General features: G+C 34.0%; 3 protein-coding genes across 3 annotated transcripts; 1 reads left to right on the forward strand and 2 right to left on the reverse strand.

The window, feature by feature from the left end:
- Positions 1-776: 776 nt before the first annotated feature.
- Positions 777-2,977, reverse strand: LOC123697069 (leucine-rich repeat transmembrane neuronal protein 3). The gene is made up of 3 exons (XM_045643502.1): positions 2,663-2,977; positions 1,993-2,232; positions 777-1,714 (listed from the first exon to the last, which is right to left on the reverse strand). The coding sequence occupies exons 1-3, from the start codon at positions 2,876-2,878 to the stop codon at positions 962-964; spliced, it is 1,209 nt and encodes a 402-aa protein (XP_045499458.1). The 5' UTR covers positions 2,879-2,977; the 3' UTR covers positions 777-961.
- Positions 2,978-3,092: 115 nt separating this feature from the next.
- On the reverse strand, positions 3,093-7,858 carry LOC123697155. Its single transcript, XM_045643611.1, has 6 exons — positions 7,695-7,858; positions 7,413-7,598; positions 7,193-7,316; positions 6,569-6,723; positions 5,617-5,721; positions 3,093-3,698 (listed from the first exon to the last, which is right to left on the reverse strand). Exons 1-6 carry the CDS (start codon positions 7,740-7,742, stop codon positions 3,546-3,548), a joined length of 771 nt encoding a protein of 256 aa, XP_045499567.1. The 5' UTR covers positions 7,743-7,858; the 3' UTR covers positions 3,093-3,545.
- Positions 7,859-9,698: 1,840 nt separating this feature from the next.
- Positions 9,699-23,670, forward strand: LOC123706179 (exosome RNA helicase MTR4). Its single transcript, XM_045655346.1, has 18 exons — positions 9,699-9,910; positions 9,986-10,123; positions 10,218-10,460; positions 10,874-11,048; positions 11,446-11,557; positions 11,742-11,944; positions 12,310-12,550; positions 12,761-12,951; positions 13,135-13,236; positions 13,761-13,934; positions 14,554-14,656; positions 19,607-19,779; positions 20,376-20,567; positions 20,758-20,999; positions 21,387-21,623; positions 22,174-22,336; positions 22,860-23,022; positions 23,479-23,670. The coding sequence occupies exons 1-18, from the start codon at positions 9,819-9,821 to the stop codon at positions 23,634-23,636; spliced, it is 3,102 nt and encodes a 1,033-aa protein (XP_045511302.1). The 5' UTR covers positions 9,699-9,818; the 3' UTR covers positions 23,637-23,670.
- The last annotated feature ends 14 nt before the right edge of the window (positions 23,671-23,684 follow it).

Consider the following 23,684-nt stretch of genomic DNA (forward strand, 5'->3'; position numbering starts at 1 on the left):
TTAAACGTTTTTAGATATCCCAATTTTATTTATATGATACTTGTACAAAATATTGTTTATACGAAATATATTTTTTCTATTCAAATGTATAATATTCGGTAGTTTAATTTTCGCCCATACAGATCAGATATGTACTAAATGTTAGGTTGTTAATGCTTTTAGTATTAAACTAGTAAGTAATGAAACCATTTGATACAATGTGTACATTCCTTTTTTGTAGTTTGTAGCAAAATAAATTATGGATTTACACACATATTCATATACAATTAATACAATACAAAGTCAATGTTATTTTTAATTAATGAACGATTATTTCTCATGAATGAATATATTTTAACCATTTGTAATTTAATATTGAATGCCATACTACTGTGTTATATTCCTGCGATCGCCAGGTTGTGTTATTTGTGTACAAAATTTTAATCGTAGTTACCCAAATTCTCTGTTTATTTAAAGAATTTATATTAAATTCTATTTTACGAGTCTGATTTAGTATTTTTAATTATTTTAACAGATTATATCAATTTTGTTAAGTGAAATGTGATAACGGTATTTATGACGATTTAATAAAATGTATTCCATAATTCGTTGTTTTATTATCAATTAAATTTTTAAATTAAAATGTTTATTTTCTATATAAAATTATTTAATAATAATGTCTTTAACCTAATATTTGTATGTATTGACTTAAATATTCAAGTATTATAATATATTTAATATACTTAAATGTAACAATTTCAATTAATATACAGCTTACCTTTTTTTTGAAAAAATACCATGTCTTAATTTAATATCAGTACAGAAAAATATCCACATTAGATAATACGATAATTGCGATTCTTATAAATATTCGTTAATACTCATTACATATAGTGCCAATTTCAATGTATAGTGCAGTTATAACTTAGTTTGAAGAGTATTATATTGTAGTTATCAATAGTTTAGCATAATAGTATTGAATTTACAAGTTAACACGGCATTCGTTATAAGGCGGGGGTGGAGTCTCCGCTCGTTCATCCACATTAGCATTCCCTTCTCTAATCCCAGACAACCTCGGAGCTGACGGGCCTGTTTCAACTTGTCTCCTATATATCGGAGGGGTTTCCATATCACTATGTACTATTGCGTTCCACAACAAACGATTCCTCATATCCCCCTCTCTTCGCCTTCTCCAGCGATCTCGCCGTGTCTGCGGTCGGCTAAACAGCTGACGACACGAACATATCTGTCTCAACCATACATACGTCGCTATTATACCAATCGCCATCCCAATTTCTACTCCGATTACAAATGCTTGGAGAGCAGAAAAGTTCTTATCGAACTTCTGAAAAGGCGTCAATGGCGGCTCTTTCGGAGGCACTTGCGTTTCATTCGCTTTCGTTATGTTCCACACTGCGTCCACATCTACGGGTTTCCTCTCAATGGGCACTACTGATATCATTTTTTCGAACATTTTCGGAATTCTCTGTTTACAAATTTTCTCGTAAGCTATCTCGTGTGATACGATCCATTCTTCCGTAGCTTTAAAATCAGCATTGCATTGCCAGTAATCGTTTCTCAGTTCTATTCTTTTTAATTTTCGCAAGGGTCTTAAAACGTCCAGATTTACAGTGACCATATAGTTTTCACTTAAATCTAACTTCTTTAGATTGGGCAGGCGTGTAAACATCCGATCCGGTAACGATTTTATGCGACAGCTGTTAAGATTCAGCACCTGAAAATTTATTTTACATTACATTAGAGACCTAATTTTACCTTATTTAAAAATATTAAATGCATTTAATAATGCTTTTTATATTTTTCTTGGTAGATATCATTAAGTAATTACTTAGTATCGTTACTTCTATGACGACACTCATTAGTGAAAATGCGTAATGGTTAAGTAATAGATGATGATTCAGATATTTATATTAACAGGAATATTATATATTAGAAATATTATATAGTATATACTTTGTTCATACATAGTGTAAAAATCCATGATTTATTTACCTGTAATTTACTGTGTGCAATGAAAGGTTCATTTTTGAGAGACTCGAACATATTCGCCGATAGGTCGAGGATGTTTAAATCGGGCGTATACCAGAACACATCAGATGGGAAGTATCTTAGCCTATTATTGCTCAGGTTTAGTTCTGTGAGTTGGTTCAACCCCGCGAATGCATGCAAGCCAATCCAGAATATCTGATTGTATGATAAGTCTAGCACTTTGATAGACTTGTAGCCTAGTTCCTGAAATGTACGAGACAATTATAAAATAAATATCTTATCTCCACTGTAAAGCTTAATCAAATAGAAGCCACAGTAACAGGTATGCCCATACATAATATCGGAAAAGTTATTATGTGGGAAAATACACATTTTTATATGGTGTGAATTAGAACCAAATTGGGCCATTAGCTCTTTAATAACATGAAGTTTTCACAATCGCTTACGGTATGACTAAGAAAGATAAGGCTTTTACAAACAATGCACTACACCCATGCAGTTCCCGATTCCCTCTTATCTTCATTTACATTTCATTAGTAAGTATATTACATAGATACGTACGTACTACGTACAATTAGTCTACTGTCTATTAAGAATATGTTTATTTATATAGTTATGCAAAGATGTGGCAAAGCAGTTTTATTATTCACACAATTTAGTTTGGAACTCATACCTTAAAGCAGAAATTATCCAACTCGCTAATAACATTTCGACTCAGGCTATACACTTGCACTTCCTTTGGCACACCAAGAGCCACAGATATAATGTTTTGATCAACACAAATGGCTCTATTTAACCCATTATCTGAATCACAATCACACTGCTTCGGACACAAAACACAGTACGACTCACTCAATAGGGACACTAATATGAATACTGAAGTCCACATTTTTACACCACACCTTTAAAAGGTGCATTATAAATTGTTTGAAAGCACTCTAGCTGTGTTCTCGTGTGAAAATGGAGCAGTGCTATAATGAACTGATAGCAGCTATCGCCGCGATAAGATAGCCCGTTATCAGTGTCTCCTTGCATTGACCACTCATTTATAAACAAAGGGAAATAAAATTAGCGATTCCAGTAAATATTTTATTCACAATTACACGAAATAGGTAATTTACATTTGTAGTAACAAAAAATGTAGCTATTTGTGATGTTTACCTTGTATAATTCTATTCTCTCTCTCACACATACCGTATGTAAGGTCCGTAAAATATACGGTATGTGTGAGTTTTGACGTAGAAGGGCAACTCTGTTAATTTTTTTACAATTTTGAAAAAAAAAACCGTGAAGATAATGATGTTGAGAAAGTCGCAACCAAGAAATAATGGATTTTTATTTAAAGACAGATTATTTTCATGTACTTCCATAGCAACAGTACTAATATTATTATTGTAAATAAAGTAAAATATTATAGTAAAACTTATCCTAATAATACTTTTGAGAATGCTTTCAGTCTATAAGTAAAAAAACCTAATAAATATTTAAAATAAATACCAATTCATATTATTAATTACACACATACTTGTAATACTCATTACTCAGGACACAATTGACTAACTGAAAATATTAGAGTTCTGTCTATTTTGAGCATTTGCTGAGTAACATCCCTTTATAGTGTAGTTTATTCCCATTATAGCATTCCTCACTTCATAAGCAGATCCACAGATACTCTCAAATGTTGTAGCAAGTCTGTCCACGGCCAGAGCCTGTAAGTAAATATAAAAAAAAGTTTATTTAATATCTTATGTGGCACAATGCTTGCACTTGCACTGTAGTAGAAATAAATGTTGGCAAAGTATATTTCCCGACACATTTTATACAATACAAAGAAAATATCCCTCCCACATGATTATTTTTGAAAAAATTCAAAACAATGTTGATAATCTATTTTGTCGTGTTCTGTATTAAGTGAATAATGAAGATGATTCGTTAGATGAAATTCAATTAGCCAAGAACTTATACAGGGTGGAAGGTTAAGATGGGGCATGAAGGGCAGGTACCTTAACCGTTGTAGCTACATGAAAACGTTCTTAGGAGACTATCCTTAAATTCTTGAGAAATTTTAATCTGCATTCACAGATTTTTGAAAAAATGTTCGGTCAGCAAGGAAATCGGCAGTTTTCAAAAAAAAATTTTTTGATGCCAATCGATCCAGTTTCTCATGGGGATCAAAACACTCTAAAAGACCAACTGAGGTATGAGTACTAGAAAAGTCAGAAATCGTGAAAAACTATTTTCATTCATGAACAAGTAAAAAGACAAAGGCACAGCCATGCATGCAGCTAACATGCCAGCGACGCAAAGGTAAGGTAAGGTCCAATCAAGTGGTATTGGTACAGATTTACGAAGGCACCCTGAACTCCGAAATCTACAACAACACCATTTTGAAAAATCTTGAGGATGTATTAGACGATTTACCACTGTCAGAATTGCGAAAAATTTATTTTCAACAAGATGGTGCTCCACCTCACAACAGTCGTCAAACGCGCTCATACCTAAATGAACAATTTGGCGCACAATGGATTGGCACACATGGTCCCATCCGGCCACTCTGGCCGCCCCGTAGCCCCAACTTGACACCTCTAGATTTTTTCATCTGGGGTTATGTAAATAATGAAATTTATAAAAGATCATACAACAATGCTCAGGAACTAAAAGATTCACTTTCTGCAATACTTTACGTAATTCACCCAAATAAGTTGTCGGCTGCTACGCGCTCAGTAGTAAAACGAGCAAACCTATGTTTACGTCAAAACGGTGACCACTTTGAGCATCTCATATCATAAGTTTTATGTAAATTATTTCAGAAATTCTGGAATTATCACCACTTTAAATGTTGTTTTTTGTTATTATTTTGTTATTTTGTTATTTTCTTTGACAACCGTTTAATTAAATTAATGTTTCTTCTTATTATCAGTATGTGTTTTAATAATCAGAAACAAAAAATATTGAAGCCTGAAAATCTCTTTGGAGTTTTCTATTAGCGCATCTTTGTTGAATCACTTATTTTCTTAGTGAATGTGTGGAAATAGTTTTTCGCGATTTCTGACTTTTCTAGTACTCATACCTCAGTTGGTCTTTTAGAGTGTTTTGATCCCCATGAGAAACTGGATCGATTGGCATCAAAAAAAAATTTTTTAAAAACTGCCGATTTCCTTGCTGACCGTACATTTTTTCAAAAATCTGTGAATGCAGATTAAAATTTCTCAAGAATTTAAGGATAGTCTCCTAAGAACGTTTTCATGTAGCTACAACGGTTAAGGTACCTGCCCTTCATGCCCCATCTTAACCTTCCACCCTGTATATCTTTCATCAAAACTTTTTTTTACTATGTAGCTCTAGTCTTCATAATTAATCTATCAAATGCTTTGATTTAAATACTCTATACTCATATTATAAGGCTGAAGAGTTTGTTTGTTTGTTTGAACACACTAATCTCAGGAACTACTGGTCCGATTTGAAAAATTCTTTCGGTGTTAGATAGCTCATTTATCGAGGAAGGTTATAGGCTATAATATATCATCACGCTACGACCAACAGGAGTGGAGCCACAGGGGTGAAACCGCTCGGAGCAGCTAGTATTTTAATAATGAGTGTAGTAATGATAGTGACATGTCATCTTACTTGCTTGTGTGATGCTTCAGCTATTTGTTCCATTGCTTTTGAATGAGCAAGGGAAGCTTGTGCCATTTGTGATACAGCCATTGCCTGTTTGCTCATTGCTTCTATCTGTAAGAAAATTAGTACTTTATTAAGCTATTGCATAGCTTCTATCGCGGGCCTTGAGCGCAGGGACCGAATCGAGAAATTCCGTAACGAAAAAACCTCACGCTCCCCACTCCGACGGGCTCGGAGGTGTTGTATGAAGGCATAGCATGCAATAGTTTTACCGCGGCAGTCCCCGAGTGCCACACGTCTTTTTATTATTTTTGAAGTGAAACTTCTTAATCAGGGTTGGAAAAAAATTTAGTGTAACATTTTTTCGTTACGCGTGACATTTTTCCGTTACGCGCCATCTTTTTCTTATGCCTACCACGCGTGATACGACGTATTTCTGTAAAGTTGCATGTAGTAAATTATTTTTTTGAAAAAATAAGGTCATAAAGAAGTTTCACTTCTTACGTGTGTACACTAGTACACGCATACATTTTTTTTTTACAAATACTGGCTTTAAATTTCAACCTTTAGCTAAATTAGTCTTTATTATATTCTACTAACACAATTTTTATTTTGGTTAAGTAATGTTTGGCTTTGTTAATAGGCAAATATTATTATTTTTTATCACAATAACTGCATGAGCTTTGTGTAATCACTACATAGTATAAAACAAAGTCGCTTTCTCCGTCCATATTTCCCTATGTCCCTTTGTATGCTTAAGTCTTTAAAACTACGCAACGGATTTTGATGCGATTTTTTTTAATAGATAGAGTGATTCAAGAGGAAGATTTTAGTATATAATTTATTAGGTTTAAGACAAAGCGGGCGATGCCGTGGGCGGTAAGCTAGTTAAATATATAATACAAAGAATTTTGCAGAAATCAGAATGGAAAGATATAATATTTAAAACTGAACAAACCATTGTATCCATAATATTAAAATTCCTTTCATCACATTCAGTTGGAAGCAACTTGTTGACATCACCATTAGGTAGATCACTATTCTTTAGATAATGATCATCCATTGAGCTGTCATCTCCATTACAAGGTTCTTGTTTCATTTCTTTATTTTTCTCTACAAGAAAATATTACATGACAATATAAAACTATGTGACTTTATGCTATAATTAATTGGCTTGGCCATTCCATACAAAAACAATGTATGTCCTATAAAATTTGCATAATAAGCCATTCAATGAAACAGCTAGTCTAAATATAAAAGAGATGCATAAGCAAGTAGCTATATTATATGTATAAGGGTATGGCAATTGCTCTTATTGATATAATCAAAATTAAGATTAGGTATTTGTTGGTATATTAAACTGTTAAATTTTTTAAGAGTATTTGCCACTTTTACTTTATACATAATAAATAACAGATAATAATATATGATATACTTTAAGCTTGAATTTAATAATTAATGAATTAAACATATTTATAAATTCACACACTCCAAATTGTACAAATATTAGTGTATTTTATTAGCAAATCAATATTTTGGTTTTTTTTTAAATACTGAATGTAAAGTAATTTTATATACTTACTAGCTTTTACACCTGTGCACAATTTAAGAATTTTCTGTTCTAGCGCTGTTAGCCTATCTTGCAGCTTTCCTTGATTTATTTGTCGATTTTTTAATGTTACGCTCCTTCGTTTATCAGACCAAAACTATAAAAATACAATCACTATTATTATATACACCAAAAATATATCAATTAAGATTTTAAGCCAAATTATAAATGTTTTTGTAAAGTAAAGAATTACTTTTATCCAACCACGAATCGTTTTACGGGTTCCGTCCATAGAATTTGCTATATTAGAAAGATTTGCCCATAATTGTTGAAATTTTTCATTGCTGATTCTACATTGAAGCTTTCTTTGAGCTAACTCTGGATATTGCTCAATGAAGTTTACAACAGCTTTGAGCTGCGCTAATGTCGGCCTTGTTACCTGAAATTTAGACGTTCTATATAAGAATGATTGTGTATTTTTCAAAATACTTTACGATGTACCTAGGTACATAAATGCTAAAAAATATTTACGAACACGTCCGGTATTTTCTGAATTATCTATAAAATTCTCAGACATGGTCATAGCAGATATGTTTAGACCTTATTTTATACGCAATAATAATTATAGTTTTTATCTTGTTTCGTCTTATATAAAAATCAATAGGTAGAGGTTTCCGTGCAATTTACAAAAATTGTTTATTTTTGTAACAATAAAAACCATCTGTCATAATAATTGACATAATAATTCTGTCAAGGATTCATAGACTATATATTTTTACATAGAGTAGAGCCACAGCCGTTAAAACTTAGCGTTAATAAAAGGTTAAAAACATTTGAGAATTTGACCCCGTTTTCCAATTACAGCACTAGAGCGCATTATGCGGCATAATGCTTAACGTTGAATGTTTCAACTACAGCAACGCTTCGCACAATCGAGCACTTTTTAAAAGTAATGCGCATGAATTGATGCGTGCAATCGATTTATCATTAATTGTTGGAAAAAAATTTAAAGCTTTCGTTTCATTGTAGTTTTTTCGAAATAATCAAAGTTAATTCAAATTGTGTTAAAAAAATAAATATAAGTATGGATGAAGGTACAAACATTGAAAAAAATGATAGTGAAATAATCAAAATCCAAATTATACTTAAAGTAACCGTAAATAGTTTTCAACCAATTATTATGTATACCACTTTATTTACACATTAATGAGGTTATTTCTAACTCTATGAATATTTTTTTTTCAACACTGAACTTAGCGCAACCTGCTGGTGCATTTCACGTTCCAATTAAGCATCAGCATAATTCGGCATTGTGCGGCACTGAGTCGCATTATGCTCTGTAATTGGAAAACAGGCTCATGAGAGAACAGCTTGCTGCTGATGCTCAATAGACTCGAGCAAAGAGTATAATGTATCTAATGGACTCGAGGTAGCGTTGCGTTAGCGTTAGTTTATTAAGTAGGTATTCTGTGCTCGAGGCATATTTGGTACATCATTACGTACCTTACTTAAATGTTTGTGTTTCTATTTATATTATTTTCGCTATTACCAGTTATTTTATTTTAAATTATTATTTACTTTCTAGATATTTCTAGAAGCTAAATCTAGATCATTAAGTAATAGATGGAGTACGCTGGCAAATGTTCTATCTAAACTTTTTGCTGATTTTGGTGCGGGGAGGGTAACTCACACTATTGAAACACAATCACACATTCACAAAAATAATTTGTGTCACGAAAGTCGTAAAAATTTACGACATTTTAAGCGACGAGTTTTTAAATTCAACTCTATCTCTAAGTTAATAAAGATTAAATTTATATTTCATTCCAAGGTAGTCTCGTGAGAGTGCGGTTCAATATCGCGTTCTAAATTCAACTTTATCTTTTAGAGCATAAAGATTGAATTTGTATTTCTTTACAAGATAGTCTTGTAAATAATGCGGTTCATTATCGCGTTTTAAATTCAACTTTATCTCATAGTTCATAAAGATTAAATTTGTATATTTTCTTTCCATGACAGTCTCGTGGGGCCGCATCAATGATCGAGTAAACATGACTCGATTATTTGTCTTGTTCATATCGCTAAACGATACATCGACGATTATTAGAAATTGCATTTAAATAGATATTTACGTAAAAAAAATAAAAAAAATACTTACAAATGAAAGATTGTTCCATCTTTTTAAATATTTGATGTGTTTGACTTGTTTCTGCAAGACTTGACAGCACAAAACGGATTTTTTAGCGGAGCACTCGCAGACGTCCGTTCGATGTTTTACGAATACGCAGAGTGTTTGTAATCGATTACGCAAGTAGTTTTTATGAAAGCATAAGATTTTTCGATTCTAATAATCTTATACCTCGGCGAAAGGGGAAGCGCCTGTGAGTGTTATCCATTACTTAGTGATCTAAGCTAAATCTAGATGTCAAAAGACACCAAATTTAATATTTTTGTTACTGGCAGCACTCACCGTAAAGTTTCAACTTTCATGTCAACAGACAAATGTCAATTCACATTTCACTTCTGTCACGTGTCAAACTATAAACTAAAACGCGTTTTTGGTGGTAGAATATTAAAATCGTATGGGTTTATGGTGAATTCAAGCATACCACGCTGTTTTCGTCTATTAGTATAAGAATATGACCGAATATTCATAAATATGGCAGATTTAAATAATTTATTTGACTGTTTCGAAGATCCATCTTCAAGTGAAGTCGCTATTCAGTTGCCCAATCTTGAAAATGATAAACCGTAAGTATTTTCTAACCTTTGTTTTCATTTCTTGTTCTCTACAAATACATAACTTAATTATACTTCGAACTACAGGAATATTAAAGAAGAACAAACGCCAGCCAAGAAAAGACCGCACGAAGAAGTTGAATATGCAGATACAGAACTAAAACCAGAAGATAATAAAAAAATCAAAACAGGTGAAGAAGAAATTGAATCAATTGGGGACTTAAAGTAAGTTTAACCGTTTATATATTTCTACGTACTATTGGTAGCAATATAATAGTACTCGAAATGTATATATTTTAATATATTATTTCCATTCTAGGTTAGATCTAGCTAACTCACGTATTGTTATACACACATTGGAAACCCATGAAGGATGTACCCATGAGGTAGCAATTCCTCCAAATCATGAGTATACACCGTTAGTACCAATATCGTCAGAACCGGCTAAGCAATATAGTTTTATATTGGATCCCTTTCAAAAGGAAGCAATCATGTGTATAGATAATTTGCAATCGGTGCTTGTATCAGCTCACACATCAGCAGGAAAGACTGTTGTTGCAGAGTAAGTATTATTATTTACTGATATTGATTATATTGAGTTTTAGTGGCAAAAATAACATAGTTATTATAGACTAGCTGCTCCGCGCGGTTTCACCCCCGTAGCTCCACTCCTGTTGGCCGTAGCGTAATGATATATAGCCTTCTCCGATAAATGGGCTATCTAACACTGAAAGAATTTTTCAAATCGGACCAGTAGTTCCCGAGATTAGCGCGTTCAAACAAACAAACTCTTCAGCTTTATAATATTAGTATAGATTTATTAATAAAAGTCTAAGGATTGAGAGTCTAATTTTATTTTCTCAATTGCACCTTTAGATATAATATGTAAAAAAATGTAGAATTTAAAATAGGTTTCTGTGATATTTATCAATTCTTATGAAAAATCATCTAATTTATTTTATTAATTCCTTATAGGTATGCTATTGCTTTGTCACTTAAGAAAAAACAAAGAGTAATATATACCACACCAATCAAAGCACTTTCAAATCAGAAATACAGAGAGTTTTCTGAAGAGTTCCATGATGTTGGTTTGATAACTGGTGATGTGACAATCAATCCATCAGCTTCATGTCTTATTATGACAACTGAGGTAATTTCTATTTATTTTAATAAGGAAAGTCAGGTGGCTCAAAGGTCAACAACAGCAAAAAATGTTTGATCCCATTCCCTTGAAATTGTTTTTTTTCTATACTTTAAAAATTCTCATTTATAATGTAATTGAATACTATTATAAAATATAAAAGAATATCTATTTATCTTCAATAATATTACAGTGCCTAACACTGAAATGGTATTTGTAATAATTATAACTTGATTTTAATTAATCCATCAATCCCTAGAATCTCAGACACAATAGATTTCTATTGTTGTCGTGCCCCGATCGGGGCGCTCGGTGGTCAATGGGTTAAGTATAAAATATGATGTATGCTACACATCGTATTTTCCTTACCTTTAAGTTTTTTAAATCATTTTTTTTCATTCTATAGATTCTAAGGAATATGTTATATAGAGGATCAGAAATCATGAGAGAGGTGGGATGGGTAGTGTTTGACGAAATCCACTACATGAGGGATAAAGAAAGAGGAGTGGTGTGGGAAGGTAACTCTAATTTATTTAGTTTTATTCTATAGTGTATTTTCAAATAGATGATTCAAGGAAATATTGGTGATTTTTTTACCTAACATTTCCTTAATCAACTGTTGCCAATATGTTTTTCGCTATCACTATCGTCAATTCTACCTACTTAATATGTAACAACAAAAACAATACGATTTTCGTTTAGAAACACTAATCCTTCTCCCCGACAACGTGCACTACGTGTTCCTATCCGCTACTATCCCGAACGCGCGGCAGTTCGCCGAGTGGGTGTGCCGCTTGCACTCGCAGCCGTGCCACGTGGTCTACACGGAGTATAGGCCCACGCCGCTGCAGCATTATATCTTCCCAGCTGGGGGTGATGGGATACATCTTGTTGTTGATGAGAAGGTTAGTGTACTTAAAGTATTGGATATTACTACTGTAAACTGTTCTAAGCAGGTTTTGTACATTTGTAAATGCTTTCTTTTTTTTTTCAATTGTGCAAAAAGTATGAATATTTTTTAATAAGGTTTGTAAGTTGGTTATGGCCTTGGCATATTTATGTAGAAGCCGCGTTAATGATTTGGTTATTTATTCATCATACAATTTTATAAGGTCAAATAGAACTAAATTCAGTTAGAAAATATCTGTCCAAAGTCTAATGTCAGTAAAAAACTTATAATATCACTAATTCTGACATTAATTTCATCTTAATAATTTTTCAACTCACATTATTTGTCCGTAATATTAACAACATCGTTACTCATTCTCAGGGTCAGTTCAAAGAGGATAATTTTAACACAGCAATGGCTGTACTAAGCAATGCAGGTGACGCAGGTAAAGGTGACCAACGCGGGCGTCGAGGCGGGCCCAAAGGAAACAATAATACGAACATTTTCAACATCGTCAAGATGATTATGGAAAGAAATTTCGCGCCTGTTATCATATTCAGTTTTAGTAAGAAGGATTGTGAGCTGTATGCTATGCAAATGGCTAAATTGGACTTTAATACCAGTGAGTATGGTTTATTTTGTCATAGAATGCTGTAAATGTTGTTTTATGTAATTTTTAGAAATAATTTTTTTTGGTTTAAATTTTTTACTTAAGAACAAACATGTAATCAATCGGTTCTAATCGGTATAAAGGTTCATTTACACTTTTATTCTTATCGTAACTCAAGATTTTTTTTTATTACACATGCTAAACATGTAATTTTACTTGCAGTTGAAGAAAAGAAATTAGTAGATGAAGTGTTCAACAACGCTATGGACGTATTAACAGAGGAGGACCGTAAATTGCCACAAGTGGAAAATGTTATTCCGTTATTGAGACGCGGTATCGGTATACATCATGGTGGTCTACTGCCCATACTTAAGGAAACCATCGAGATTCTCTTCGGTTTGGGGCTTATAAAGGTTTGTTGAATGAGGAGCTATAATTAACCTGATACATAAGTGTAATTTAATATGAAAAATATGTTTAGCTTTTCCACTGAGGTACTTTTATACTAATGATTACACCAACTAATAATTTGTAAAACTTAAAAAGTGGCTCAAATATAAATAAGTAACAAATTTAATAAAGAATATGTCTTACAGGCTCTTTTCGCTACAGAGACCTTTGCGATGGGTCTCAACATGCCAGCCAGAACTGTTGTGTTTACGAATTGTCAAAAATTCGACGGAAGAGATTTCCGATTCGTAAGTATACGTGATTTTTATTCATGACTTGGATTTATAGAAATGTATTCATCCAAGTACTACACACGCAGTCCTCAAGAATTAAGCGCTTTAAATGGCATATTATGTCTTAAAAATTTTGAAAATGTAATTTCTTTCATTATTCTTTTATATAATAATTTCTTTTACAGACCGTTTAATGGTTTCCTAAATCCATACTAATATTATAAATGCGAAAGTTACTCTGTCTGTCTGTTACTCAATCACGCCTTAACTACTCAACCAATTTTCATTAAATTTGGTATAGAGATATTTTGATACCCGAGAAAGGACATAGGATAGATTTTATCCCGAAAATCCTACGGGAACGGGAACTATGCGGGTTATTCTTTGACTGCGCGGGCGATGCCGCGGGTGGAAAGCTAGTAAAAAATAAAACCAATTTTATAAAAAGTTTTTAATAATACTTTAATTCTGATCCAAAGTATCTGCTCATAGTCAATTGACTGATCGCAGATGATTATAATTAAAAATAATACTTTTAGATAACATCAGGCGAATACATCCAAATGTCGGGTCGTGCGGGTCGGCGTGGTCTCGACGACAAGGGTATCGTGATACTCATGATTGACCAGAAAGTAGCGCCCGCTACTGTGAAAGGCATGGTGCAGGGCAAAGCCGATCCTATTAATTCAGCTTTCCATCTCACTTATAATATGGTGAGATTTTTGATAATTTTTCTAGTAATTCCTGCCTTTAACGCCTTTAGTACACCTACGCATTCGTATGCGGCAGGCAATCTCTGCGAAACTACTGCGTAGCGAAATATCTGCGGAACGTTAGTACACAGCAATGTTTTCGCAACTTTTTCGCAATGATATGCCATTGTAATTTTATCCATGTTTGAAGTTTTCTCCATGATACCTCTTTTTTGTACGTATTTTTATAATCTGCGTGTCCAATTGCGTATAATACGGGACTAGCGAAACTTAAGCGTCTGTGTAATGGCCATTTCGCAGTTCCTTGCGAAACAATACTGACAAGGACGCAACTATTTCATCTATCTATGTGCTAGAGTGAGACATATCATATTATGCGAAAACCTGCCATACTACTGACAGTTTTTTCGTTGTTTCGCTGCCGCACGCGAATGCGTAGGTGTACTAAAGGCGTATGAGTGAAAAATTAGCTTAAAACACTACATCTCTTTCCTCATAATTTTTAAGAACATTTAATGATAGATTATGAACAAGCATAAAGTAACAGTCACAATAAATATTTGTTTAAAATAAAATAAAAAATAGTTTTATACCCCAAACTTATAATTATTTTTTTTAGGTACTGAATTTATTACGTGTAGAAGAAATCAATCCCGAATATATGTTGGAGAGAAGTTTCTACCAATTCCAAAATCAAGCTGCCATTCCAGATCTCATAGATAGTAAGTACAGTGACAATTTTGGGATATAAATAATTTCTTTATCATAATGCATTGTTGAGTAGTGTCTTTCCCCCAAGGTTGCCCAAAATAATAAAACCTTTCCTTCAACTGCTTTATTACTCTTCACAATACATAAGTGTTATTTATGCTAGCCGTTATGCACTACTGACTTTAAATTCTAATAAATCTAAAAAGCGTCGGGGAAACAATGTGGACGCACACATATACAAAAAGCTCGATCAGCGAATTGTACATGTGTGTCCCTACATTATTCCCCCCCTTTTTCAAAAAAAAAAAAAATAATTATACACTCCAAAAAATACAAAGACAAACACAGAAATTGCCGTAAAATACAAATGAGATAACAATGCAATACTGAATACATATTAATTCGTAATATTTCATAATGTCACAACAATAAAAATAAGATCTTACATCTAAACGGCTTAGCCTAATTAAAATTGATCGGATTACACTTACTATTCACTACAAGAATTTATCCATATGTTACAATTAATACAAGTTTAATAAAAATGCTAAATGAGTGACGATATTATTACCTATGTAATCCGATATAACTCACTAAGTAAATAAGTACTAATTATTACAAAAACAGGAAATACTAAATAAGCATCTTAAATGCGTAAAAACAAAACTATCGTATTACTTTATTCTTTCGCAATAGTTACACAAAAATGTAAAATATGCACAATATAATGTTAATCATATTTATGTAAAACATAAAATGAAATGATTAAACAATAATATGAAACAATAAAAACAAATTAAATTACATACTTCAAAACGTTGTATAGTGAACAATTAATATAAAAATTTGTATAAGACGCAAAAGCTACATGTAAAAAAATATGAACTTACATTCTAACAAAAATGTATATAACACACAAGTATAATAAATTGAATTACATACAATACAGATAATACTTCGAATTAAAGACAATAGCTAAATACTGTGTGAAAGTACTATATCGCAAATCGCACGGGTCGTCGGATTACGCGACCGCTCCTAGTTACGCTTATGGGTGGCGCATGCTTAACCGACTTCGATAAAGATGTATTATGTGGAACAATATTGTTCTCAACTGTAACATCATCTTTTAATATAAAGGCTGGCTTTAACCTGTCAATGGAAACGCGTGCGACTCTATCCGGAAATTGTATTTTAAAAACTTTAGAACTACGTTCTAACACTTGATAAGGACCATCATAAGGCGGTTTTAGAGACCTGTGTACTGCGTCATCTCTAACAAAAACGTGACTACAACTTTGTAAATCGGAATAAACGAATATTTTCTTTGCGTTCGTCTTATCTCTCGTCGGACGATACTGAGATATAGTTTCACGGATTTTCTCTACCAAACTATAAGGATCGTTTACATCACAGTCATTTGTAGAACTATCGTAGAACTCGCCAGGCAAACGTAAAGTTTTACCGAAGGCCAATTCTGCGGCACTAACATTACTATCAGTTCGTATTGCTGCTCTCAACCCTAACATAACAGTGGGTAATTGATAATTCGTCTAACCACGTTTTTTTACTACTAAGCAGTCTCGCCATAAGGGCTGCCTTCAACGATCTATGCCACCTTTCCACCGCGCCATTACTTTGTGGGTGGTAAGGTGTAGTACGAATTTTATTAATGCCCAAAAATGACATTAACTTTAAAAATAGATTCGACTCAAACTGACGTCCTTGATCGCTAGTTATACGGACGGGACAACCATACCTAACTATCCATCCTTCATAAATATGCTTAGCAACGACGTCTGCAGTAATTTCTTTAACGGGAAATGCTTCAGGCCAACGCGTACATCTATCTATAATTGTTAATAAATATCTAAATCCCTGTGGAGATGTCGGCAATGGACCAACTAAATCCACATGGATATGCTCGAATCGCGAAACTTCCGGGAACTTTCCTATATCCGAAACAACGTGACGCGAAATCTTCGACCTTTGACATGATACACACGCTTTGGTCCATTTCCCTATATCTTTATTCATACCAGGCCAAAAAAATTGTTTAGTGACCATCTTCCGAGTCGTACGTATACCGGGATGACTTAGATTGTGAACACTATCGAAAGCAATTTTTCTAAAATACTCTGTTAAATAAGGTCTAATAATATTATTTGAAACTTCGCAATATACTCCTTTTTTACAAGTCGGTAAATACATTTTCTTAAACTTTACATTATTATCGCTATGCCCACTACGTGTCATATTAATCAAGTACTCGTCTTTCGCTTGCGAGTCAGCAAGTTCGGTGAAGTCGAGTACAGTCGGGCAAACAATTGTTTCTACGCGCGATAAAGTATCGGCTACAATATTATCTTTACCGCTAATATGCTGTATGTCGACCGTAAATTCACTTATAAAAAGTAATTGTCGCGTCCTTCTAGGCGTTTCTTTACTGTCATTACCTATTTTAGAAAATGCATGACATAATGGCTTATGATCTGTATATATTGTTAAAGGACGGCCTTCAAACAATTTCCTAAAATATTTAATAGCTTGAAAAATCGCTAGTAATTCCCTATCATAAGTAGAATACTTTTGCTCGGTAGGCGAAAATTTTTTGGAAAAATATCCTAGGGGTATCCACTTACCTTTTACTCGCTGTTGCAATACCGCACCCATACAGGTATTGGAAGCGTCGGTCATCAAGGCTAAGGGAACATCTAAAAGGGGATGTGACAATGTGACGGCATTTTGTAGTTCTATCTTACATTGCACAAAAGCATTATCACTAACATTGTTCCAAATAATTTTCGATTTATCATTTTTCTTAGAATTTACTAAATATTTATTGAGTTCGCATTGATGTGACGCTAAATGAGGTAAATGTGGTCTATAAAAATTGATCATTCCTAAAAATCGTCTTAAATCCGATACTGTAACGGGTTTAGGAAAATTAACTATGGCCTCGACCTTGTCTTTGAGTGGTTTAATTCCATCTACACTTACTTCGTGACCTAAGAATTCTATACGCGACTGTCCGAAGCTACACTTGCTTAAGTTTATAGATATGCCGTATGTATTGAAACGTTCGAATACTAACTTCAAATGTTCTTGATGTAAAGTCTCATTTTCGCTGGCAATTATGACGTCATCTAAGTAACAAAATAAAAAATCGAGACCTTGTAAAACGGTATTGTTCATAAAACGTTGAAACGTTTGTGCGGCGTTCCTTAGGCCAAAACTCATACGGGGAAATTCGAAAAGTCCAAAAGGGGTAATAATAGCAGTTTTTTCTATATCGCATGGGGCAACTTTTATGCAGTGATAGGCTCTATTTATATCTACTTTTGAATATATTTTTTTATTAGCCAATATAAAAGTGAAGTCGTGTAATCGCGGAACTGGATATCTGTCGGGCTTTGTAATTGCGTTGAGCTGTCGATAATCTCCGCACGGCCTTAACTCGCCATTCTTTTTAACTACGACATGAAGCGGGCTAGCCCAAGCACTTTTAGAAGGCCTACAGATACCTAATTCTTGCATAACCCTGAACTCTTCCTTCACCTTTTTGTATCTATCCGGGGGTAACGGTCTAGCTCGAGCATGAATAGGTGGGCCGCTCGTCTCTATATAATGCAAAACGTTATGCGATGTAGTTTCTTTAAACGACATCGGCTTAATAATGTCAGGAAACATACTTAGTAAATCGTAATACGGGTGACTTTTGCACACAGAATTTAGCGATTGTTGCGTACACGAAACTAAGGAGGCTAATACATGTAAATCGGTAACTTGATCTATTAACTTTTTTCGATACAAATCAACTAATAATTTATGATGTGTTAAAAAATCAGCTCCCAATATTGGCTGTTTGACATCTGCTAAAATAAAATCCCAACGGTACGGTCTTCTTAAATTAAGATTTAAAACAATTGATTTAACGCCATAAGTTGCAATTTCTGTACCGTTAGCAGCGTATAACTTAAGATCGGATCGACATAATTTATTATATTTAAATGGATTTCTAGGTACGGGTAAAACGGAGACATTGGCACCGGTATCTACTAAAAATTTTAAGTTAGTATTTAAATCTGTTACCATGAGACGGCTGCACGGCGTGATGGTACAGACCTCCGCCGTAGTCTGCACCTGCCTCGCTAGTTTTCCGGCTGGGCGGCTGCTGCGCTGGGGCTGGGGCTTCTCTTCCAGGCACACGGTGGGATGCACTTGTGAGCGCGCTGCCGGAACCTGAAGTGGTAGCTGCACAACCAGTCAGGTGCGCCGGGACGACGTCGCTTCGAAGATGACCTTGAAGACTCTCGAAAATTGCGTGACGGTGTTCTGGGTCGCCGGTGTACCGCTCGTGATCGTGAGCGCTCGATGTTTGAAAGACGCACGTTGATTTTCGCCAATTCCGCCGCAAGGGTGCCGTAAAAGTTAGATGTAGACATCGCCATGTTAAAATTTAAATTCTTCCAATAAATCTTCGTCTTCAAAATAATTTTATTGTTATAATTTCTTGTTGTTCTTTGTCGGGGTCACCAATGTTGAGTAGTGCCTTTGCCCCCGTAGGTTGCCCCAAATAATAAAACCTTTCCTTCAACTGCTTTATTACTCTTCACAATACATAAGTGTTATTTATGCTAGCCGTTATGCACTACTGACTTTAAATTCTAATAAATCTAAAAAGCGTCGGGGAAACAATGTGGACGCACACATATACAAAAAGCTCGATCAGCGAATTGTACATGTGTGTCCCTACATGCATTATGTACTATATTAAAATGCTAAGAATGCAATTAACATAGCTATGATAAGGTCTTCAAGGTCAATCTGTCGACCTGCACCTGATCTTTGTTATCCGGATTCAAAATGTGTTCTAGAATTTAGAGAGGGTCATTGCATTGTCTGATAACCTGAATTGAAAATGTTAATATGTAAATATTAAATAAAACATGATCTTTCAGAGGTAAAAGCGAAACAAAAAGAATACGACGCGCTAAGCATAGACGAAGAGAATTCAATCGCATCGTATTGTAATATTCGCTCGCAATTAGACCTATTGGGAGCACAGTTTAGATCTTTTATTACGCGTCCGGAATATCTTAAACCTTTCTTGCAGCCTGGACGACTTGTTAAGGTAAAATATATTTATATGTAGTATAAATGATGAGCAACATGCTGATATTAAACTACCATAAATACCAAAATTAAATATCTGATAACAATTATCCATCTATCTATATACATATAATAAATCTGTAGAAGGGTCAATTCTGTACATTGAAAATATTGAAAAAATAAATAGCAGGGGGTGTTACTGGATCGATACCAAACCCAAATATGTGATTAAAAATATTTTTGTCTGTCTGTCTGTCTGTCTGTATGTTCAGGCATCACGTGAAAACTAACGGTCCGATTTCGATGAAACTTGTATAATTATACTTTATTATCCTGGGCATAAAATAGGATACTTTTTATCCCGGAAAAATACGTAGAAAAAAAATAAATCTTAACTTTTCTTAATTTTTCCGCGCGGACGGAGTCGCGGGCGGAAGCTAGTAATAGAATAATTGTGTATTTGTGTAGATAAAAATTCAATTCAAATCTACATAAATCCTCATTTATATTTGTTCGTCAATCATTTTATTTACATTACCCAAAACTACAAAAATCTGTATCAAAACATACACAACTTACAAACTACATCAATATAATTTACTGTTCTTTCTATAGATAAAAACAGAAAAGTACGAATATGACTGGGGCATAATAGTGAATTTCCGGCATAAAACGGGCAAAGGCAAGAAAGGGCAAGATGAGAATCCCCTCACGGCTGATACAGTAATACTTGTGGATATATTGCTGCATGTTAAAAAGGGGAAGGGAGATGAACCGGAGAGCAATGTTCCGTGCCCCCCGGGTGAGGTAAAGTGAACTTGAACTTTTATTTGTATACACTAAGGTACAATTTGAGAACTTTTTGTAAATATGCAATGTGCATTAAAATATATTTTTTATTATTTTGAATCATAGGCATGCTTAATATGAATCTAATAATGACAGAAAATAATGAAATTTCTTTAATTTTGGTTTAAATAACTATTATTTATTACAGTCTGGAGATGTGGAAGTAGTACCAGTATTGCACACGCTAATATATCAAATAAGTTCGCTTCGTGTGTACTATCCTAAAGATTTACGACCATCCGACAGCCGTAAATCGGTTTTGAAAACAATAAACGAAGTGAAGAAACGATTCCCAGAAGGCCCGCCGCTATTGAATCCTATAAAAGATATGAAAATTGAGGATTCCGTATTTAAAGAATGTGTGGATAAAATAAAAATTTTTGAAGACAGGTATGTAAAATGCTTTAGTTCTAATGCGTGGCTTTAAATCAGATTTTTTAAAAGTTTATTTCAAACTAAGTAACTTAAAAATTATGATATTCTGTTTTTAATATTTTGACAATCAGTAATTTACATTAAAGAGTTACGTGTGCCGAGCACACGTGTTAGAAGTGAAACTTCTTTGGCAAGCATCAAAGATACCAAAATCGTCGCCTTACTCCATGACGTGGCGGTATTGCCCTAACGCGACCTTGAAATTTTACTCAACGCGCCTAAAGAAATTTCACTTCAAAAAATTTTCTTCAATATGTTGAACCAATGACAAACTAAAAAATGTTTTGAGAAAAAGATATGCTATGTGTTTAATTGACAATCATCTTGAATTTTTTTTTTAAGATTATACGCCCACCCACTGCACAAAGACAAGAACCGCGCAGCGCTAACAAGCGCATACGAAAAGAAGCAAGAAATGTTCGAAGATCTGAAACAAGTTAAACAGGAGCTGCATAAAGCTAAGAGTATATTACAAATGGACGAATTGAAGAAACGGAAACGTGTGCTTCGACGAATGGGATATTGTACTATGGCTGATGTTATTGAGATGAAGGGACGGATCGCTTGCGAACTGAGCAGGTACTTTGGATATTTAGCTTGTCTGTATATCTGCGAGGAATATGGTAGAATAAGAATAGACGTTTAAATATTCTTAATGGATGTGCTTCCGGTTTTAACGTCGGAAATTATATCAATAAAAATTGTGTGTTTCTTTGCTATTTAAAAAAAATACTGGTATATTATCAACACTTCGAGTTACGACTTACAGCTGATGTAAAACTGTATGAAAATATTCTAGAATACTTTTAAGCTTTAAGTTTACAACATCATGTTAGTGACAAAATAAAACAACGTAAATCTATATATATAAAACTCAAAGGTGACTGATATCGTGATCTATCAACGCACAGCCCAAACCACTGGACGTATCGGGCAGAAATTTGGCATGCAGGTAGATGTTAGGACGTAGGCATCCGTTAAGAAAGGATTTCCCGAAATTCTTGCGGGAACGGGGAAAAACGGGGATGCACGTACAAAGTCGTGGGCGGAAGCTAGTAATGAAATAAATATTTATTAGTAAATAAAAAATAATAATTTTACATCGTAATCTCTATTTTTATTTACGCAGTGCTGACGAATTACTACTGACCGAGTTGATATTCAACGGTGTGTTCAACAACCTCACACCGGAACAGAGCGCGTCGCTCGTGAGCTGTTTCGTGTGCGATGAAAATTCTACACAAACGTCCTCTACTGGGGAGGAGTTGCGTGGAGTACTTAGACAGCTACAGGTTAGTGTAAAATGGATCTTATTGTGTAGGGGTTATGGTTCAATTTAGCTTAACAGAGCGCGACGCTAGTAAGCTGTTTTGTGTGTGATGAGAACTATACACAAGCGTCGTATACTGGAAGGAGTTGCGTGGAGAACTTAAACAGCTACATGTCAGTGATAATGTAAAACGGACCTTATTGTATAGTGGTTATGGTTCAATTTAGCTCAACAGAGGGCGTCGCTAGTGAGCTGTTTTGTGTGACGAGAACTCGTGGTAGTTGTTAAGGTTCGCATATTCAATAAGTTATTTAAAATTATTATGTTGTCCAATACTGAAGCTTTCTACTCGTGAAATAATTGTTGAAATGAGTATAGTAGTAATTTTTTATTTTATCCATTTTTTCTAATTATGAGTATAGTTAGTTAATATATATATATGTTATAGTTAATATATATATATATGTTATAGTTAATTATAGTATAGTTCACATACATATTCCATCATAACAATATTTTTTAAGAAGAAACACAAATTTTTCCAGGAATACGCGCGTCGCATAGCAAAGGTATCAATAGACGCCAAGATGGCGCTGGACGAGGACGAGTACGTGGGCAAGTTCAAGTGCACGCTCATGGACGTTGTGCTCGCGTGGGCCAAGGGCGCGTCCTTCCTGCAGATATGCAAGATGACTGACGTTTTTGAAGGTATGTTTGATCTATACTAATATTATAAAGAGGAAAGGTTTGTATGTATCTATGGTTTTCACGCATAAACTACTGGACCGATTTCAAAAATTCTTTCACCATTAGAAAGCTGCATCTTCACTGAGCAACATAGGCTATATTTGTATTTTCAAAAAAAATAGAGATCCTTACCAAAAATGCAATAATGTAACAAAAGGTGTAAAAAATTCCTTAATAAAAATTCTGTAATCGCGTGCGCTGCGGAATCTGTTCCTTGAAGTACGAGGATGGTTCTTATGAAAAAAAAAAAATTTTTTTTGCATTGTGTTAGTATTATACTTTTCAGCTATTAATGAATATATTGTGTTTGGGTGTTAGAAATGTTATGTAATGATGGATACATTGTGTTTATGAAGGTTTTGTACCTTTTCCGTCAACGTTATTCCTAAAGCATTAAGCAACTATACAATTTTCCAGGATCAATAATCCGTTGTATGCGGCGTCTGGAAGAAGTGTTACGGCAGTTGTGTCAAGCGGCCAAGAACATTGGTAACACAGATTTGGAGAACAAGTTCAGTGAAGCGATCAAAATGTTGAAGAGGGACATTGTGTTCGCTGCCAGTTTATATATGTAGTAAATGTATGGTAATATACGTTATTTTATACATAGTTTGCTTTTTATT

This window comes from Colias croceus, chromosome 1 (assembly GCF_905220415.1).
Source record: "Colias croceus chromosome 1, ilColCroc2.1".
In the NCBI taxonomy this organism is placed as follows: Eukaryota; Metazoa; Arthropoda; class Insecta; order Lepidoptera; family Pieridae; genus Colias; species Colias croceus.

Bases quoted from the DNA above. Each gene is read 5' to 3' on its own strand.
- LOC123697069 (XM_045643502.1), bottom strand. From the start codon at position 2,878: ATGTGGACTTCAGTATTCATATTAGTGTCCCTATTGAGTGAGTCGTAC. The intron at 2,233-2,662 runs GTATGAGTTCCA...CGTACATTTCAG, and splicing joins TGGATAATTTCTGCTTTAAG to GAACTAGGCTACAAGTCTAT. The intron at 1,715-1,992 runs GTAAATAAATCA...ATAAATTTTCAG, and splicing joins TTGCACACAGTAAATTACAG to GTGCTGAATCTTAACAGCTG.
- LOC123697155 (XM_045643611.1), bottom strand. From the start codon at position 7,742: ATGACCATGTCTGAGAATTTTATAGATAATTCAGAAAATACCGGACGT. The intron at 6,724-7,192 runs GTAAGTATATAA...ATTTTCTTGTAG, and splicing joins GTGCACAGGTGTAAAAGCTA to AGAAAAATAAAGAAATGAAA. The intron at 5,722-6,568 runs GTTTGTTCAGTT...ATTTTCTTACAG, and splicing joins TTAATATTATGGATACAATG to ATAGAAGCAATGAGCAAACA.
- LOC123706179 (XM_045655346.1), top strand. From the start codon at position 9,819: ATGGCAGATTTAAATAATTTATTTGACTGTTTCGAAGATCCATCTTCA. The intron at 10,124-10,217 runs GTAAGTTTAACC...TTTCCATTCTAG, and splicing joins GAATCAATTGGGGACTTAAA to GTTAGATCTAGCTAACTCAC. The intron at 10,461-10,873 runs GTAAGTATTATT...AATTCCTTATAG, and splicing joins GGAAAGACTGTTGTTGCAGA to GTATGCTATTGCTTTGTCAC.